This window comes from Protopterus annectens, chromosome 3.part0, assembly GCF_019279795.1.
Source record: "Protopterus annectens isolate FY-2018-M chromosome 3.part0, PAN1.0, whole genome shotgun sequence".
NCBI lineage: Eukaryota > Metazoa > Chordata > Ceratodontiformes > Protopteridae > Protopterus > Protopterus annectens.
The window spans coordinates 918,458,120-918,480,283 of NC_056731.1; the positions used below are offsets into that span (position 1 = coordinate 918,458,120).

At 38.5% G+C, this 22,164-nt stretch overlaps 1 protein-coding gene across 2 annotated transcripts in view; it reads right to left on the bottom strand.

Annotated features, from left to right (window-relative positions):
- USP14 (ubiquitin specific peptidase 14) overlaps positions 1–22,164 on the bottom strand; it is a 1,988,776-nt gene that overhangs the window by 1,828,231 nt on the left and 138,381 nt on the right. For both annotated transcript variants that reach the window (XM_044065241.1, XM_044065240.1), the window contains exon 2: positions 18,678–18,823. In XM_044065241.1, the coding sequence (XP_043921176.1) occupies positions 18,678–18,823 (146 nt within the window). The remainder of the gene's footprint in view (positions 1–18,677; positions 18,824–22,164) is intronic.

Below are 22,164 nucleotides of genomic sequence, written 5' to 3' on the forward strand. Positions count from 1 at the left end.
CATATTAACGGAATTCTTTCTACCCCCTTTGTTAAATTGTTGTAGAAACACATCAGAATCACCAGACTCGCACTGTACTGCTGTTTCCGTTACAGTTTAATCTGTCCAAACAGTTACACTGTCTGAGATCATTTCAATTCTATTATAGCATGCAATCTTTTGCTTCTCATGAACTGTCTCAATTGCACCCTTGATTAAGATGTCTCCCAAGAAGAGAGAACAATGTTCATTTTATATATCTTTTCAAAGCAACAAATGTTGTTTTCCAATGTCCTTGTGGTTTGCATGATTGAATTCCGTTTCATGTCCTTCTTTGGTTATTTTTTTCCTTACTGTATCTGAAGACTTTACAAAAAGTCTCTCCACGTCATTTTTGCGTCACTTGAAGTGTCTGTATTTAATTTATTTCTGTACCTGAAAGCTCACAGAAAGGCCCTGTTGATCAACTTCCTTCTTTGTATGTTTCAAATATTACTGTAACAGGATGCCATGTCTAGCCCACAAATATATTTACAGTTAAACTAACTATGCATGTTTTATTTTTGCAGGTGTCAGACACAGTCGTTATTACTTATCTATTCTCAACTGCTTTACATGTTTGCTTAAGCAAGTTGTCAGCCTTGCAGTTACAAAGAAGCATTTATTTCAAAATCTTGGCAAGTTAACCCTGGCTTTACAAGGCAAAACTTTGTATTAGAAACAAACATATTTCTTTTGCATTGCAGCATAAATTTAATTTCATTATTGCTTTGGGAAAATAATATTTACAATATCTATCTCCCTTGGCTGAGATGAAAATGTGCTAGTAGTCACTACTACTTTTTCACATCAACCCCACCTTTAAACTAACCCAATTACCTCATGGACTGTGACTGCCAATCTGAAGTTATGGATTGCAGAGAAACTCTCCACCTTCAGGGGAGAGAAAGGCATCTATATCGTAACAGTAACAGCTTAGGTTGTCAAAGAATAAACCATAGGCAAGACTGCTCTGCAAATTGTAGCATGTTACAGGCCACCCTCACAAACTCAGGAACCTCACATGGCCTTCCTGAAAACACTAGAGGGGATAAATGTATCACCAAACACCATCATACTAGGTGACTTCAATTACCCTAATATAGACTGGGAACACTACTCAAGCCCAAACACCCTAGCCCAAAAGTTCCTGGAATTCATAAACTCAAATGCCATGGAACAACTAGTCACCATCCCCACAAGAGGAGAAAACATACTTGATCTCATCATCACGAACATGGGAGCACAATGTTCAACACCGGAAGTATACCCCTCACTGGTGAGATCAGATCACAACTAATCTCGCTGGAGGTCCTCATCCCACCCCACCTGAAATAAAAAGACCACAGTAAAGAACTTCTCGAAAGCCGACTTCACACTTCTAAAGACTAGTGTGGTCTCCTTTAAGGCCCCGAGCCGACGGAAAACAGTACTCAAGCCACTGAATCACTTACAAATGCCTTCTACCAGCACCTGCAGGACTGCATGGATAAGGCAATCCCAAGCAAAACAAAGACTCTTTGTACCAAAGGCAAGCGTCCACTCTGGTGGACCCCAGCCATAAACAAACTCTACAACAAAAGGAGGAAGCTACTACAAGATAGAGCAAAATCCTTAAAAGGTAAGACACCCTTGATCACTATAAGTAAAAACTAAGAGCTCTCATAAAATCATCCAAAGCAAATTTTGAGAGAAAAATAGCTAAAGACTCAAAAGACAATCATAAGGCCTTCTTTAGCTATGTTAGAAACCTGGGAGGAAACTCCCAGATATGCTCAGAACTAGTTCAAAATGATGTGAAGATTACTGATCCTACAGACATTGCCAACATACTGGCTGACAGGTTCAGTGCAAACTTCCCCCCCCAAAAGGAGAGATATCTATACCAAGCGATTGCAGCCCCCAAACATCTCCAACGCCCAAGTGAGAACTGCTCTCTCCAAAGCAAAAACACAGCATCCATGGGACCTGATGGTGTCCCCGGCTGTGTGCTCCACGAACTCAACGAGGAATTAAACCCACAGCTAGGACAGCTGTTTAATCATAGTCTTACCTCTGGATACGCACTCCAGGAGTGGCGCACTGCAACTGTGGTCCCACTTCACAAAGGCGGTGCCTCCACCGACCCTGGAAATTACCGCCCATTAGCTTGACAAGCCTTATCTGCAAAGCCATGGAGAGGATCATAATGGACCTCATAAATAAAGACATAGGGAATTTGCAGACTTTGGATCCATCCCAGTTTGGCTTTGTCAAAGGCAGATCATGCCTTCTAAACTTGGTTGACTTTTTCAAACAGTCACCAAAGCCATTGATGAGGGAAAGGCAGTCCATACAGCCTACCTCGATCTGGCGAAGGCCTTTGATACAATACCCCACTCGGGTATCATTGAAAAACTCATCAGCTTAAATGTTAACCCATACATCACAAGATGGGTTGCAAACTGGCTGAGTGACAGAACCCACAGGGTCAGAGTTGCTGGCGCCATGTCAGACTCAAAGCCTGTCACAAGTGGTGTACCACAGGGCTCAGTCCTGGGCCCACTCTTGTTTGGCATCTACTTTTCCAAGTACAAGCAAACACAGGAGGGTTATGGCTGACAAAGTTTGCAGATGACTGCAAACTGGGCCATAGTAGAAAACACATCTGACACAGATATCCTTCAGAAGGGTCTCACAGAAATGGATAACTGGTGCCAGAGCCATGGCCTAAAGTTAAATGCCAAAAATGCATAGTCATACCCTTCGGGAAAAACAAGGTTACCCCTAGCTACCAAATAGGTGGCAATCCACTGAGTACAGAAGAAGTTATCAGGGACCTGGGGACCCAGGTTGATAGTAGTCTGTCATTCGACACCCATGTAGCTAAAGTAGTTAGGAAGACCTTCTACATTGCCCACCTTATCATGAAGGGATTCTCATCTAGATCAAGGAGGTCATAGTCTCCCTATACTCATCACTCATCAGACCAATGATTGAGTACAATGCCCCATTCGAATGTATCTGACCCGACACTTGCAGCAGCTGGAGAGGCCACAAAAGTTCCTCACCAAAAGGATAAAGGGTCTCAAACATCTGTCCTATGCTGCCCGACTGAAAGAACTCCAGCTCTATTCAGTCGCCACCGCTTGCTCAGAGGTGACCTTTGCCTAACATACAAGGCCATGTCAAACCCAGATTTGATGAATATGCTTTACCTCAAAAAATCTAGATCCGTCAGAGCCACAAGGGCGGAGACTTAAACCTCAACACGGCTATTAATAGGACGTGCTGGAGGGATAGATTCATCACCCAAAGACTCCCTATGCTGTGGAATAAAATCCCGGTATATGTGAGGCAGGGCACCTCGCTGGCCTTGTTCAAGAGAAATCTTGACCAATGGATGGGAGATCGCAGATATACCCCAGGGATTACCTCAGTGTCACTGCTCAACAGAGGCACAGCAAAATAATGGGTATAGTTCCCCATACTAAAGGGGTGGCGTAAGCCACAAAACTATGGGCTAGGCTTGTAAATGCCCTCGGGCAGATAGCCTAGTATGAACCTATGAACCTATAGACACCTAAGCGTCGAAAGCTAACAAAAGCGAACGACAAGATCATCAAATTCTTTCCTCGGGAAAGAATTCAGGTGGCCATCCATAAACAAAATAAACAAACACATCCAAACATAGTGGGACAATGACCACGCAAATTCTTTCCTGAGAAAAGAATTCAATGACGTGGCCGTTTGCTACTGAAAGCATTTAACGCTTAGGTGTCGATGATTAAGCATTCGACAAACTAAGCTATTGACAATATAATAGGAACCAGAGAAAACTAGGGCATTTGTATCTAGAATCATCAGTTATTAACTGCATTGCTTTTAATATGCCTTAAAGTATGCAGTGACAACCATGAGAGCAAAAGCATTCCTGCACATTACTTGTTAATTTCCATTCTTTCAACAATGGGAGTGTGTGACACTATAGATGACGTCCAGCCTTTACTGCAAAGCAGCACAGTTTCAAAAAAATAAATAAATGCCCACGTTCTACAACAAATAAGCTGTCCATCAACTGCTCCAACCTATTCTCCCTCCAGTCCGTTAGCTGCTCAAACCTATTTTCTCCTCCAGCTCTTCACTTTCCTAAGTTACTAGTCAACCCTTATTCACCACTGTTGCAGGCAACATAAAGTTGGCAGTTAAATCGCTCAATGCACCTTAGCTAAACTACCACTATTTAAAATAAAACTTTAACATTTTTATTTTTTATATCCGCAGCTCAGCGGACTTTGTCTAAATGGCTTTATCTAGCACCCTGAATATGTTGTCCAGATGGCTTACATTATCAATGTGCACGCACATTATTGGCAGATTTGTAACACTGGGACTAAAATGGCACTAAAGTTATCTTGATATGATATTTAAATAGTACACAAATGTAAAATGTAAACAATTTGCTTAATTTTCAGCACTTCCTGCCAACGACTGACTTACACATGTCAACTTTTTAAAATTTAATAATACCAAAAGAGTAATGTTCATGCTTCTCCTCAACATGCAAATTCTTCTGCACACACTAGCTTTTCCCTTTAGACATACTTAAAATATTTTTCTTTCCACAGTACTACTTCCTTCTGTGCTTATATCCATGACTAGTACCAGAAGTACAAATTTAAGGTGTCATAGTTCCTGTGCACCTCAATGTCCTCTCACTTTCAATGTTGTTATAATATGTATTCACTGTATTTCTCCATTTTGATTTTATCAGACTCACAATTTAAGACTGAAATTTCCTTGACCAATCCCTTTAGCTATGTACCTGTAATTTCCCTCACTCTGCACATGTTTTGATAAGGTCAGGTCACGTATCTTAAAAGCACATCCCTGGTTTGAATATTCTTACACTTACGTGAATCAAGAAAAAATATCCAAATCAAGTTCTTTGGATAGATTCTTTAGCTCATTGAGATAAACATTTATTGTGTCTAGGATGCTCTTATAAACAGCAAATGGTGAACAAACAGCAAGCTTTTTCTAGGCTCACAGTAATTCCTAAAACTCTGTACTTGCAATTTTGTCTTTCTCCCAATAAAGAAAAGCTAAACTGTTAAATAACTTGGGGCTTTTTCCAGACATCCAAACCAATATTCCTGACAGGTGGTTGACCAAGTGTGTTGATAACTGCAAGCTAAATACTTATCTGCTCATGCGCTGGTACTAAACTGCTTGAAAAAGAGATGGAGTATACACTTATCGGGTGTACCAAAAACAAGTCTCGAGCTAAAAGCAAAAAAGTGCAGCACAGCAGTTATTGGCAAAAAAGTCTTCAACCAGATATGGTCATTTGATCATTATATTTTCACCACAGTTGGGCAATCCTATCTGTCCCAGTAATTTCCCAATGGAATTTCTTCAAGATCCACAAAAGTCATTGTACCACTGCACTCTTCACTTATCAGATCTATCACCAAATATATTACCCCTTTAATATGTACAAATCCAAACATATCACTCAACTGGTACAAAATAAAGTTCATAAATCCTTCAACTATTCTCATAAATTAGCACAACTACTCCAAGAAGGCCGCTGTCTGCATCTTTCATGAGTCAAAAATCAAATCTTATCTGACTGCTTGTTTCTTCGCAAAACCAGTGGATGTACAAAACACCTGTACCAGAGACCTAAATTTACACCAACAAATAAACAAGTCTATGGAAAGAGTGGTGCTTAACAACATATCAAAAAACGAAGGTGAGAAGACTAGAACCAAGAACAAGTAAATCCACGACAAAAATGGCTGCCAAATAATCCTCCACTTTATTTTCAAAACGAAACACCACAAAAACTTCGTAAAATTAAGCGCTTTCGCCTGATCAATATCAGGCTTTATCAAGACAAAGTCATATGGGATGTGCCACCATTTAAATACTGTTGTCCATTAAAAACTGAATTACACAATTAAGATATAAAACAATTATTGCAATTCATTAACCCTCATTTGGGTTTTAAAGTGCTAGTGCTCTTATTAACAATTTGCTTTACAAATTTCATTGCTGTAACTCCGTTCTTTTTTAAGAATTAAAATACTTAAAATGTATTTTATCAGCAAAGTCCAAATCATTGAAAATGAATGAAATAGAACACAATTATTTCAATAGAACACAAATATTTAAAAATGTGTGCATAAGACATATCGTTGTAATACTCAAATGCATCTCCCACATTTATGTTATAGGCAGTGTAAGGTGTGTTGTTATTTAAAAACCTATCTAAAACACTAATAGCAGCAATAACTTTAAAAACTACCATATAAAATTGTATTGAACCAATTCACATCAAATTTTACGAAGAAATCAAAATGCACATATTGTTATAAAACCTTCTGTTAAAATAACATATTAAAATTACATATTAAAAAACGTATTAAAATGCAACTTGAGATAATTAAATTATTAAATTAATTAAATTAGTTAACTAACTAACCAAGGTGAATCAATTTGAAATATTAAAAGTATTAAAAATATGTTTTAGTGATAATCATGTCTTATAACCTAGCTCGTCTAATCCTTAAAACACTTTTAATGCTAGTTGCTTCATTCATTCCTGGGGGTTTTGTAGCATTTAATCTAATCTGCCATAATAGCTCCTTATATTCTAGAGAAGCCTCCCATTCCCCACCTCTGGGGTTTTGAGGTATGTGCTCTAGAATAAGAAATTTTAAAGCCATATTGGGACACACTACCGAATGCTTATAAAATGCGTTACTCTCTTTCTTAATACTGACTTCATATAAATGTTCATAAATCCTTTTCCGCAAAGTCCTTTCTGTCTTTCCCACATAGAATCCAGAGCAAGACTCACAGAAACCTAAATAGACTATCCCTTTTGTGGCACAATTATAATATCCCCTAGGGTTAATTTTAAAATTTCTAGAGCTAATGTAATATTTGCTGTTGTTGTAAATGTAACAACATATTCCAAGCCTATGAAATAAGTTACCACTATAACTCAAGCAAAGTACTTTGTCTGCCCTTAAAGCTAAATTTTGATGATTGGATGGGTAGATGTAAACTTGCACCACAGTTATCACGTATAACCTTGCAAACTTTAGGTGGTGGACATTACTAAATACTCAAAGGGTGACAAAAAAGTGTGCAAATGTTATGGTGTATACGGCTAGACATGTTGCGGTCTCGGTGATCGCTTGCCTAGTATTTCTCTGTTCTTAAATGACAGACACAATCATGCCACATTATGCCTTTTTTAAGATTCTTGGCTGTTCTCCCTGTTGCGGTCTCTGTGATCACTTGCCTAGTATTTCTCTGTTCTTAAATGACAGACACAATCATGCCACATTATGCCTTTAAGATTCTTGGCTGTTCTCCTAGTGAGAAATATAACAGATTTCTGAATCCAAACCCTACAGCTTTCTTTTTAACAGCCTAGTAGCAGTTCAATTCTTTCTGGATGCAATGAAGCCGTTTTCCAACTACAAATTACACTTCTGTAATCTAAGCAAACAAACAAAAAAAAATCAAAACCCAGTATAGCTCCTTTACCTCTACAAATGATTTCTTATTTGTGACATGTACTACTGGGACATTCATCTGGATATTCAAACAAAGACAATGTGGATGCATTTCCAGTTTTTATGAACTCTAAAATAATTCTAAAAAGATGTCTTGCATAACATTCACCTTCTGGATCCAGTAAGCTATGCAGCCATATAAAACAATGGGTGTAAATAACTACCTCATTAAGGCAAGATTTTCAGGTAAGTAAAGTTTGAGAGTTTTGTATGAAAACAACTTCATAAAATTATGGTAGTTTTGGAAAGTTCACTCTTCAAATACTAGACCAAAACAGTACTTCTAGGCAAGCAGGTGTCTTGGCAATATGACTAAACAGATAAGAGGAATGGTAACCAGAGTCTGCAGTATGGCTGGTGTGCCAATCATCTATGCTAGGGTTACAACCATAGAAGGCAGGGACCATCCCTTCTGCCATACTTCTTTAATGTCAGCTCAAAGAATGTGATCTGAATAGAACATGTAAACAAAGCTAAAGCACACAATTAAATGAATGGTAATGAACTAGAAATAATAAGATGCAAAACAAAAACCACACTGACATTAATTTTCCAGTTACCCACTTAATCCAACTCTAGGTGTGCTCCACCTCTCCTACAACCAACCACAAGACAGAAGCAAGAGAAAAACTACACCTGTTCAGGGTGCCAGCTCAGATTATGTACACATACATCTACCTACACTCACAATTACTAAGGCCAAAGTGGAAGAACACAAGCACATCCTACCAAAGTCTTTGAGATGCAGAAGGAAACTAAAGCAACTATGAAAATGCAGACACAGGAATAGCTAGCAGATGTCACAAAGGCACCTCAACTTAGAACAGAACTTGAAAATCAAGAGCTTCAAGACAGTGATGCCAATTCTTTCTGAGGTCTTGCCAGAAAACAACAAAACTAGCTGATACAGTATGTTAACACATAAAACAGCAAATATTTAAATAAATATTATATTACCAAATAGGTTAAATGCCCATTTTCACTCCACTTACCATCTATTCATCCCACCCCCACACAGACGCACAGAATTCCCAACTTCTGAATCCGAAAATGTCAAAAGCTTTGGCAATTTCAGAATGCGCCTCACCCCTTCCTGAAAAGGAGTCCTTTCTGTCGGTCTAATAATGGTTCCTAGAAATTTTACTTCTTGTGACAAAAACTATTTTGTCTGTTTACTTTGAACCCTGCCTCTTGCAGCTGTCTCAGAACTTTTCTCAGATGTGATATGTGTTCTTCCACAGTCTCTATCAGAATATCATAAATATAATGAATATCCTTGTCATCTTTACTCACATCTGATGAAAACTGATAGGACTGTTCTGAAAACCCAGAGGTAATTAGTCATGACATACTGTTGATGTTCAAAGGTATAAGTAAATATTTGCCATTCCCTTTTCTGAATTGGTACTGCAAAAAAAAAAAATCCATTTACTAAATCTATCACCATAAAGCAATTACTTTGTGGTTTTATGCAAGCTGGTATTTCTGGAAATCCTGGTATCAAATGTGCACCCGGATGTGTGTATTTATTAACCTTAAGGAGGTCCACTACCAAATGGTAACTCCCATCCTTTTTAACCGGCAAAATAGGTGAATTTGTTGGACTACATCCCTTCTGAATTATGCCTTCCTGTTGCCAGTCTAAGATGCATTTCCTCATGTCATCTGTTTCCTCAGCTGGAATCTGTTATTGTTTTTGAAAAGGAGGAATGTAATCCCTTGCACCTTTAATTGTAATCAGGACTTCTAACTTCCCACAGTCTGTTATTTCTGCCCATAAGGTCTCAAATTCTCTCTCTATGGTATTCCAAGTATCTCTTTGTCCGTCTGTCAGGGGCACACCCTGTTTCCCTTGCTCTCTACCAGGCTAACTTGTATTGCCATGCACTTTCAGTTAACACTTGGTTCACTTTCATCTCGTTTTCCAGAACATACAGTTGTAAAAATCAATTATTATACCTAGGCTGTTTAAAACATCCATTCCGGTTATGGTCATTCCACAACTAGGATACGTCAAAAGTGTTCCCATTACTGGAATTTCATCCTGAGTAAACAATTTCTACAGGCTCACTGCCACACTGTGACACATGCACTATCATCCAAATGCCTGGAAACTTCTCTGACAATACAAATATTGCATTCGTGCTCCTGGAATTTATCATCCCAGTCTACTGACTATGCAAGACGCAGCAAGCCTTGACATACAGCCTGCTGCCTTTTTATACTACAGTAAGGATCTTCCCTAGCTCCTATTGGATATACATTGCTTTCACCATCATACTGCTGCAATTTAGTATTCCCCTCTTGCCTTACCACGAAACGTTTGATCCCCTGTTATCATCCTGCAACTTTTGCTTTTCCTTCCCAACTTCTTTTTCTTCTAAGTCCCTTTACTTCTTTCTGTTTGCCTATTTTCCATTTTCAGTAGTCCACACAATCCTGCTCGTTATGTCCCAGTTTTCTACAGAAAAAACATGTAATTTGTCAATCATCAGGGCTTCCCATAGCTGGTGGGGCTGATGCCACTCTTAGTACATCTCTGTTCTCATCCCCTACCCCCACATTTATCTACCTCTCTCATGTCCTACTGCACCTACTATTTCAAAAACATCATCAGTACCAAGAGAAAAAATATTATGGTTAGAAATATCTCCATTGTCACTCATTACACTCCCTCTCATTACAGCAGTGTGTTCATAAGTTAATGTGTCAGTGGTTTTCTCATAAATGCACTTAATGTCACCTGGTACTCTTTTTTACTTGTTCCAAAAATGCATGTATTACCCTCTTTTGCATTCCTGGGTCACTCATTTTCCTGTCATCTATTCTGTAAATGATCTGAAAAGCCAATTTAAAATACTCTGCCTATTCTAGCATCCTGTCAGAGCATTTTAATATTACAGTTTCTAATAATTTCGTAGTCACAGTTTAACACTGGAAGTATACCAAGAGTATAGCTCTCATTCTATCTGGCTTAAAAACAATGAAAGTCTTATAACACTTTGGAATAAATACCAAAAAAATATTTGCAGTGAATCATTCAATGCATTATCAGCAGTGTAAGAAATCCAATCTCAAAATGTCAACATTGTTAAAAGTACCTTTCTTGTCATTTCAGTGAGGAATGGTTTGTAACAAGCGAGACTGTTGGTAGAGGTCAACTGGAGAACCTGTCACTACCTGCACATTTGGAGCGTTAAAGTTATCTACACTAACATGTTCTGACACACATCTCTGTGAATCTGCAAGTGCAACTGTATATTCCTGTAGCAGTTTCTTAACCTGTAGCAGTTTCTTAACTCCCCTCTCTTAATGTGTAATTCTGCTTCCTTTGCCATGGCATTCAAAGGTTTCTGCTGTGCATCCTGTAACTCATGTTAAGAGCCTCAGTATCAGTGTCACCACCCATATTTTTCTTGTGTATCCATAGCCATATGTATAGCAACATCAGCCCTAGTCAAAATGTCTACACTACAACATCTTGCATATACTTCCTAATCTGTATGTCATGTTTCTTTTTAACATCTGCATGTGTTTTTCATTAAGCTGTCAACTTATACAGCTGTTTGTCTAACAACTCCTCATCTTTGTTAACAGCATCCCACGGCAAGCAATGAATCTGAAACATTTCGGCCGTCTCTACACCCTGTAAGCTTTTAACAAGATCTAAAAATGACTGGAATGGTCTATAAAAAGGTAGAAACTGGCATTACAAAAATGACTATTTCATCTGACAATTTTGACTTGTCCTGCATAGTCTTTGCTGACAACTGCTGTAACAGTTTTATGACATGTTAAACAAAAACAAGGATATCTGTCCCCACATTTAAAACACTGAATTTGACTTTGGATTCATTGTTTTGATCAGTATGTACAAAAATACAAATTACACACATAAACTTTTGCACTTCTATATATACCAATCAATGCTTTATTACATTTAACACCAGCAATGGCTTGTTCATACCACTGACATAACGTCCAAACATTATCAAAAGTCTGTTTTTTGTCTATGGCCACAGAATGTGTGCATTTAGCTCTTATGTCCTTGATGGTATCCATTTTATTTCAGAAAGAGGCTTACCGTTTTCAGAAATGGCCAATAGGTGATCAGGTGTAGCTCAAAACTGCAAACTGGAAACTCCTTCTGCTGGAAATGCTGGTGAACGTCTCAGAGCAGATGCAAAGACAAAATCTCTGTTTCACCCACTTGGAAGTTCCTGATACTACTGAGCTATTCAATACTGACTGTATTTAGGTTTGTGCCAACAAAATATTAACTAGTGCTTGTTGTAGTACTTTTACAAATATTTAAAAGGCCTGAATTAAGTCTGGTGCACCACTGTTAAATTGGATTAACAACAGGTACACACAGTCTACCTGTACAACTGTATTTTCCTATACTTTATTTTTTACAGAAACAAGCTGACCAAGCACTACTTTCAAGACGTTTTACATTTTCTTTATAACACAGATCACTGTTAGATACACTGAACTTCCTCAGCTGACTCAAATTACAAAATGTCCACCAAATAGTATTTTACAGCCACTTTTACCTAGTTTCAAAACTTTGTCTTTGATGAAACATTCTTTCCTGTACTGAAGCATTCTTTGTCTGCATCCTTATCTCATCCAGAGGAAAAAAGTTCTCAGCAGGCCGAAATTTTCTTTAATTGATAGGATACCCTAACATTTTCTGCTGAGTTAGCCCTTTCCCTTTAGGAAGTTCATTTATTTGAATATCTGTATACATTCAACTGTTTATGATATTTCAACAAGCCTTTGTTAATGCCATACAAAAACATTCAGAAGTATAATACTATTTGTTCCACACAAGCACATTCTATTAAGCTAATCATATTTGCTTACTGCATACTTCTCTTTCTAGTATCGCACTGTTACTATGACAGAATGCAGTTTTACCAAACCTCTGTTACTGTGAAGGAAGAGTTCCACAAAGTTATATATATATATTTTTTTATATGAAATGCATGCTATTACCATGAGGGAAAACCGTTTTTACATTATATAATTCTATCATAAAACAGTAGCTTCTTTAGTAAAAGATAAGAGATTGGTCTTTTGCAAAGTAGATTTTTCATGTATATGCCTTTATTAAATTCACAGAATTTAAACAAGGGCATGGGCATACACATGGTTACAGAAAAATGTACACATTTTTATATGAGTTTCATGCATTACACACATTCTCTCTTTTTTTTAATCATTCACTCCAACATTGCATAATTTACTCAATTACTACTTTTCTTTATATTTCAGTTCTTCCCTGAACATTATTCTGCAAGGACTGTCCCCACAAATTCCATTTCCTTCTATACAGCTTACTCTTTTGCTTTTCTAAAGATCTCACCTCCAAACATTTTATATCCTTTATAATTTTCAATACTTTGTTTATGGCTGGCTTAGATTTTGATTTCAATTTTCTAGTAAATCCTTTTTTGGCAGCCAATACCATTAAACTTAGCAAAGCCTTACCATGTCTACACAATTCAGATCCTATATCCCAGATCAAAAGAATCATTTCCTTACTAACAATAATTTGCTCCAACATTTCTGACAAAGTGCTATACAGGGATTATTTAATATCTTCCAATTCATTAAATTCTCAAACAGCATGTCCCTAATTACCTCCTCTTTTCCCCTCCCATCTACAGTAATTGCCATCTACCCATGGAAAAAAATCACTACAGTCTGTTTGGGGTATAAAAATACCCTTTCTAACACCTCCAAACAAAAATCCTAAGCCTTCAGCACTTTCTTGCATACTTGGCAGTTATATAGATATCTTACCACTGTTTTTTTCTTAATGTATTCCGACTGATTATTGTAGTTATTGTGTAGTATTTTACATGCCATTTTTTAGTCCGGCGGTGACACTGTCCGGTTTGATTCTCAGACCGTCTTCTGCGGGGAGACATGCGTGAATGGGCATACCTTCATTGAAGGTTGTGCATCAGGGCTGGTAACTCGGCACATAAAAATCAACTACCAATCATTAGCGGATCAGAGTTGCGCTGTGGCGACCCCTAACCGGGAAAAGCCGAAAGACACAACAACTAATTACCCATTTTAACAGCAGCTTCTGATTTAGGCTCAACTAAAACTTCAACAAAAACTGACCTTTCACAAATCTCCCCCATGCCATTCTCTTTGCATACACTCTGCTATCAATCCCTTGTAGGGATGACAATCTCAGCTGCAATCCAAACCTTTGCTTGGCCTCATTCCACTCTATTACCATTTACTCTACAATTATTTATTCCCAATACATTTGTTCCTTTACTAAATTTTCTCCAATAAACTGCAGCCTCCCTCTTGCCTATTTTCTGTCACCCTACTTGGAGTCATCCGAGTTGGTAAAACATCCTTTCTCAATTCCCATGTTGGCTTAGTACTTGGTATATTTCTGCTACTGTATAACTATAATGCTTTCTATGGTCATTACACTCCTTAAGGAGTCCACATACAAAAATCCTACTCTCTCATCTTATTTCAACTCACTCCATGTCCATTTTAGCATCATGCATTTCCATTTTGAATGATAATCTTCTACTTGTGTTATTAGCCTCAAATGCATAGCTTTAAAAGTATACTTTCAAATCAGGAGCCTTACATATTTTGTCCTGTGGGGAGAAACAATCCACTTAGCTCTTGCAGTCTATTTCAGTTCTTTGTTATAGTCCACATCATCTCCCCAGTCAAAAATTCTTCTGACACGTATATAAAACTAATGTTTTTAATTTTACCCAGAAGAGCAAATACCATTACTACTCTATACATAAAATCCCAGTTGACTCTACTGAATATCTTCGCTGCATAAGGACCCACCAATAATAGAAGCATTTTTCTATACGCTGCTTCCCTCTGGATTATTATTCTACTGATACTGTCAGCTGTTTGCGTCCCCTCCACAGAACTACAAGCAGGTGGGTGGTTGGCAAAATGGTTAAGGTGTTTATCTTACAGATACAAGGTGCAAGGTTCGATTCTCACGTGGGGTGATTTGCTAGGCTTAAAATGGCTAGCCTAGTAACTAATCTATGAACCTAGAAACACAAATCCCTATCCATCAATCTTGGCAACACGACTGCCATTCTCTTAGCTAATTTAAACATAACGCACTTTATAATCAAGGTTTTAAATTGAAACTGGTCTACATTAACCTGGGTATGAAGCTTCTTTACCCACTTTGGGTAATATATCCACTACAGCTTTATTCAAATATGCTGGTATTGTCCCTTTTTTAAAAATACTGTTAAAAAGGGATCTAGAAGGTTTTAACAACTTTATTGATCACTTGTGACATGGGCAAACTTAAAATTTATGTAGAAGTAATCAAACCACATTAACAAGTTCATAATTACAAACACTATAAAATAGGTAATGTAAGTTATGTACAAATACAACCAACATTACATAAATTATTTTTTCCCTTCTCAAACCTCATTCCTCTTCAAAAACATTTTTTTTCTGCATGTATTATTACAATTTCCATTTTTATATGCAATTTACTCCTACCTTTTTCTAAACACCCCACTTCCTGTTTGTTTATATCGGTTTCAATATTTCAGTATAGGTTCATAGGACAATACTAGGCTATTGGTCTGGTGGCCCTTATAAGCCTAGCCAAGAATTTCACCCATGTTCCCACAAAGTCAGCACCTGTTTTCCTTGTTCAGCAGGAACACAGTTGGGATCCCAGGGGTATATTTTCCGTTTCCCATCCAGTCGTTCAGGTTCCTCTTAAAGAGGACTAGTGAGGTATTCTGCTTGACATGGAGAGGGAGTCTATTCCACAGATGGGAGAGTCGCTGGGGCACAAATATATCCCACCAACAAGTTCTATTAATGTCACAGACCAGGCTAAGGCCTTGCTTGCAGGTTGCGCAAGTGGAGTTTGACTTACAGATATGCAGCAACTCCATCAAGGCCGAGTCTGAGACAGCCTTGTATGCCAGACATAGGTCACCTGTGAGCAGTTTGTACGAGATGGAGTAGAGGCACAGGGCTTTTAGCCTATCTGTACAGGATAGGCATTTGAGACACGGGAATTTCCTGATCAGGAACCTCTGTGATCTCTCCAACTGCTTCATGTACTTGGCAAGGTACATGCCGAAGGCGGCATTGTACTCTATAAGAGGTCTGATCAAGGAGAAGTACAGGGATGTTATGATCTCTTTGCTCCAGGATGAAAAACCCTTACTTATGAGGTGGGCCATGTAGAAAGCCTTCCGTACAACGGAGGCAATGTGGTGGTCAAAAGTCAGGTTGCTATCAACCTGGGTGCCAAAGTCCCTCATGACTGATTGCGTGTTTAATACGTTATTAATGTGATAATTATTGGGGACACCATTTTCCCCAAAGGGGATAATGATGCATTTTTTGGCATTCAGTTTGAGGCCATGCTTTAGGCACCAGTCATTAGTTTGGGTAAGACCCTCTTGGAGGATGTTCACATCACTTGGGGAATTTATGACGGTGCCCAGCTTACAGTCATGTGCAAACCTGGTCAGCAACAGACCACTGGTTTTGGCTTGCACCTCAGAAAAGCATATCCCAAACAGTAGAGGCTCCAAGACTGGTCCTTGGGGTATGACGCTTGTTACTTGTCTACTACCAGAGGTGGCTTCCCCTATTTTGACTGAGTGGTTTCTATCAGTGAACCAGTTAGCTACCCATCTGGTAACATACGGGTTGATGCCTAGCTGGGAGAGTTAATCTATTATGCCCAAGTCAGGAATAGTGTCGAAGGCTTTGGCTAGGTCAAAGTAGGCAGTTTGCAGTGTCTTCTTCTCATCCATTGCTTTGGTAATGGTTTCAAAGAAAATGACCAAGTTTAACATGCATGATCTCCCTTTGACAAAACCAAACTGTGTGGGATCATGCATTTGGAGGTTGCCAATGTCCTTGTTTATAAGGTCTATGATAATGTGTTCCATGGCCTTGCAGATCAAGCTAGTTAGGCTGATGGGGCTATAACTGCCTGGATCGGTGGATGCCCCACCTTTGTGTAGAGGGATGACAGTGGCGGTCCTCCATTATGCTGGGACGAAGCAGGTGCACAGGCTTTGCTTGAATAGGGTGCCTAGTGGTACTGAGAGCTCTTCCAGGAGTTCATGTAGGACACAGCCAGTGATGTTGTCAGGTCCTATGGAGGCTGTATTGTTTGCCTTTTGAGAAGGCATTAATGACCTGCTCCCTGGTGATGGGGGGCAGGTGCTGGGGGTGTCCTGTTTACAATGGGGAGTACAGGGGGTGAAGTTTTCACTGAACTTGTCTGCCAGCAGGTTGGCTATATCTGTGGCATTTGTGTATATGGTATTCTTGACAACCAATTCAGAGCAGATTTGGGGGTTACCTTTGAGATTGTGGACTATTGCGATGGTCCTTAGTGGATGTGCTCAATTTGGACTCAAAGTTAGCCTTAGAGGATTTCACCAGTGGCCTTATTTGCTTGTTTAGACAAAGGAGATATTACTTCCAACTTAGCACCTGTTCCTTCTTGGTTCTGGACAGCAATTTTTTTCCTTTTATTATAGAGTCTGTTTATTGCTGCTGTCCACCAGACAGATTTACTCTTCTTTGAGGAAGATGATTTGGTCCTGTAGGTATTGCTGACATGCAGCTATACAGGTGCTCATATAGTTTTTTGGTGTAGGCTTGGGCATTAGTGCTTGCTCCAACTGACGGGATGGTGGCTGTGAAGCTGCTTATACCCAGTCTCAGGAGGTTGTAATCAGCTTTGGAAAAGTTTTTTTGTTCGACCTTGGCAAAGGGGGGGGGGGGTGACTTTGAAAGTGATTGCTTTATGATCGGATCTTGCCAAACAGGATGACACTGTAGAGGTGCTACAGTGGTTACTCATGTTGGTTAGTACCAAGTCCAGGACATTTTCACCTCTTGTGGGGGTGTCAACCAGCTGATCCAATGCACTGGCACTGACGAAGTTGAGGAATCCCTGGGCCTTTTGGTTTGAGCTAGAATAGGTCTTCCACTCTATGGTTGGTTAGTTAAAGTCGCCCAGGATAAGGGTAGAGGGTTGAATCTTGATGGATTCAAGTATGTCCAGATAAGTGAAGTAGGTCTCCTGAGTCATGGTTGGGGGTCTGCAGCTACCTATGATTTGCATAGGTGTGTTCTCAACAGTTAACTGCACCTAGAGTGTCTCCTGTGCGTCATACTGTTTGACCAGCTTGGAGGTGTGTACGTCTTTAATAAATATTGAAATTCCACCTCCTTTGGCTTTGTAGCCCTCCATTTGGAGTCTGAAAGTATGGTAGGACAGGTAACCTGGTAAGGCTGGGGTGCTCTCCGCAGCTTTGAACCAAATTTCAATGACTGCACAAATGTAAGCATCTTCCAGTACAGTTGGTTTAAATTTTGATTTCCATTTTCCAGTCATTGCTTTTTTGACAGCAACCACAATTAAACTTAAGATCTTACTTTGCCTAGGCAATTCAGATCCTGTATCCTAGCTCACAAAAACATCAGCATTACACTCACTTGCTCACCATGTATTCCTGACAGAATACTTTGCAGGAAATTTCTAAAGTCTGCCAACTCATTATGCTCCAATCTTACCTTCGAAGCTCCACAGGAATACCATATGTAACTTCCTGGAGACCTCCTTGCTGACTAATTGTAAATCACTATGTTTAACTAATCCCTTCATATTGCAGCCATTAATTCTTCAGTCTCATGTGCTGCAAAATAGATTAATATTTAGATGGAACAACTGTGCAAAAACTTTCAAAATAAACTGTTGATAACCATCCTGGTCCTCAGTCCCCACAAGCTGGAAAAAGAAAAGCCAAGGATTTTATCACCTACAGTTTTGCAGAAGAACTTGGCACATTTGTTTTACAATAGGAGATTAGATACAAAGAGACTGTGGTTATGAAATTGAATTATTGGTTAATATCATATATCTTTGCATTTTAATTATGCACTACTATGGTTCCTTCCTTCATCTCAGCCATTTACAACACTAACAATGGATACATCAAGATGTTAAATACCTTGTTTCCTGATATTCTGAGGAAAAAGTGTAGTCTGAAAAATTACCTTTAATGTTCCACCTTTTAGCATGACTTTTTGTCTATCAGGCTGAACCCCAGTCAAAGCAAACAGCTGGGCTTTGAACAACGATGGCGATTCTTCAGTGTTCAGCTCAATGCCATCAAACTTCTCCTTCCCCCACTTTACATTTACTGCAACAAAAAAAAAAGAAAACTGTAAATCTGAAAAGTCTGTTCTGGTACAAACATACCACTGATGCCCAGAAGACCATTTTACATCAGTAAGTGATGACTATACATATTTCTTAATCTTATGAGCCCTGATTGCTTAGAGTGCTAGCTTCATGAAAATACTAAATGTCTTTTCTTTATGGTTTTGGAAAAAAACACATTTGGTCCCATTAGAAACACCAAACTATTTACACTGAAGTTAAATTTAATATGCAGACTTCCAAGATGGCTGTACATTAAGTAACAGCTTAATTCTAGCTCTCCCAGTGTGAAAACAGCAACTTAGCAGAGAAAGCCAGTGGACCTAGATTTCTGGGTAAATTTCAGTAACTGGCTTAGTAAGTGCCCTGCCTGGATGCCAGGAAAAATAAATACACAGGACTTGACGGAAAATCAACTACAAAACGTGGCAACAAACAAACAAGCAAACAAAAACACTGACTGGGAAAAAGTACTGTAGCTGTTCAGTGAAAAACAATCTAAGCTCCAGATATGACTTCCAGTAACACAGAGTAAAGTATAAGGCAACTGTACACAGACCTGGCTACAACAAATTAAACACTGATGGAGTATATCAACTCAAACAATAAAAAGCTATGAAAAATGGAAGAAGCTTTAAACAGATATTCAGATAAGGTGATAAAACTGCAAAACTCAGAGGTCAAAATGAAAAAAAAAAGCTGGCCGATACAACACTGCACAAGAAAAGACATTTCGAAAAATAACAGAATTAGAGGACAATGCACATAGGGAAAAGCTGAGATTTTCTGCTGTACCCGAGAAGCTGGAAGAAACAGAATGTATTCATTTCATGAAAACACAAATAAGCAAGTGGACTGGTAATCCACAACACGAATTGTTAACTGAAAGGGCACGCGTGTATGCTCCAAACTTGGCAATGATAAAACAACCTAGACCTTTAACAGTAAAGATTAAATCTTAGCAGCAGGACGTTATTCGAACAAAACTGTGGCAGAAGGAGACGTAACTAAAAGTGGGAAACAGCAGAGTGTTTGCGTAGAATGACTACTCATTGTACACCAGCAGAAGAGGAGTAAATGTATTCCATTGTTCAGGGAATGTCGAGAAGCAGGTGTGAGATTCAAACTGCTATACCCAGCTATCTTCAACATATTTTTCCTTGGAGGAACAAATTATTTTTTTGATGAAGTACATGCTAAAGGAAGAAATATAAAATTCTGTCCAACAAAAAAGAGCTGTGATGCAAAAGTAGATTAGGTTTCTTTTTCTTCTGTTAATAAACACAACAGAGAGACTGTGCCAGTGAAACCTTTTCCAGTGTTTCAATGGAAATTGCTTGAGAGATGGGAAAAACACAAGAGTTGACTAGAAGAATCGACAGTATGTTGGAAATTAAGCAGAGACAGGGTGTGGGAGGTGGAATGAACAGGAATAGAATAAAAAAAATCTGGAACTGTTGGACTTTCTTGCACTTTGTTAAACTTGTAGGGGACTCTAAACCATATGCCCTACTTCATGTAATTAACATTTGGAGAACAAAATCAGTAACTTGGAAACAAGTGTGGGACTACAAAGCAATAATTATATCTGTAAAACAGGACAGAAAAAGAGAATCTGGAAATATTGGAGTTCTGGGACTTTGTTAAACTTGTAGGGGACTCTAAAGCATATGCCCTGCTTCATGTTAATAATGTTTGGAAAAATACTCAGGAGAGGGGAAGACGAAGGAGAAAGTTAACTAAGTAAAATATTTTTTTTTCTTAATAGTACTTTTTAAATAGTCCATAATTTTCTTTGCATGTTATAAAGTAAAGTTTTTTCAGTTATTTTTAAGTGTAAAGGGGGTACTAATGTAAACTGGTGCTCGTGCTCCTGTCCACTCTTTTGGTTTTCTTTATCCTTGTTCAGTTCTAGGTAATGCAGGCACTGCAATAAAAAAATGGTTAAAACAGCATAACAAAAGAACAGATGTCGCAAACAGACAGCACCACACACAGACTCAACCTAATGCATGGTCAGCCTGTGGTTCTATTAAATGCTGTCTGGATTTGTCTTATCCTTATAGCTCTCTCTGCTGGGAAAACACTTGAATGCTTTCACAACAAATTTTCTCCAAGCCATTTCTGTTCATCAGATTGCCTGCTAGAAACCAGAAATGTAAAAATGTCTTACAAATAAATATAAAAAGTAAAGAACAGCATTGGATTCTAAGGTTGAGAGCAGATAGAGATAAAGGACTGAATGAGAGGCCTAGAAAACCATTTTTAAAAAATAATTATTATTTGTATTTTTATAAGGATAGAGTCATGTGTTAGTGTGTTGTAAATTGACTGGAGGGATTGTAGTATAAATTTGACCACTTGTAATTATGTATCTTGGTCTGATGAAGCTTATGTGAAAGCGCTAACCATTGTTTGAATAAATACGATTTTATTTGAATTATTGATACCTGCATGGTCAGTCCAAGAGCCCTGGAATCTACTTGTACTGTTATTTGATATTCTTTTTACTGGGCTACTTGGCGTTTACTCTTCTTGGTGTAGCTTTCATTGTGTTTATTTTACTTGATTTTGGTTCAGCTAGTACCAAGGGAGACATGGCAGAAGGAGGTGTATTGAGTACGAATCTTGGTAGTTCCATTGAGAAACCTGAAGAGGTCGTTCGAACCATACCAGACAGATTTCGGTCATGTGTGGATCCAGGAACTAATGTACTGATGTCACTTCCTGTTGTACAGGACATGATGGCGACAGATGATGTGAATGAAACTGACGAGCTCAGAATAGCTATTGGATGCATTAGAAAAGGATTTTTTGAAACTTAAGACTACAACTCCAATGACAACATTCTGAGGTTTGCATTTCATACCAAATTATACCTAGAGGCATTAGGATGTTGAAAATGCCGACCTATGGAACACAATACACAAGTCTGCTTACCAGCTGGCAGAAACTTAATTTGAAGGTAAGCATCAAGTATATGCAACTTTTAAATGATTTCTTTAAACCAGTGGAGGACGCATTGAGGTCATCTATTAAACAGCAACAAAGACTATATAAATAACATTCGTGTGCTTTAGCAGATCGTTTGTTAGAAGGCATGCTAGATAGTGTGATGGTATACGAGAGATGCCTAATTGAATAAAAGAAAGGTAAACTAACTAGACACAAATTACTTTGAACATGGTCATGTCTTCACTTGGCCGAACCCTTCTTTTTGTTATGTCTGAGGTTAGAACGTCAAATTTCTAATAATGCGAATATTCCCAAGCTTTATGAAGTTAGTGAATGTAGGGAAGCGTTATTAAATATGGATAACAG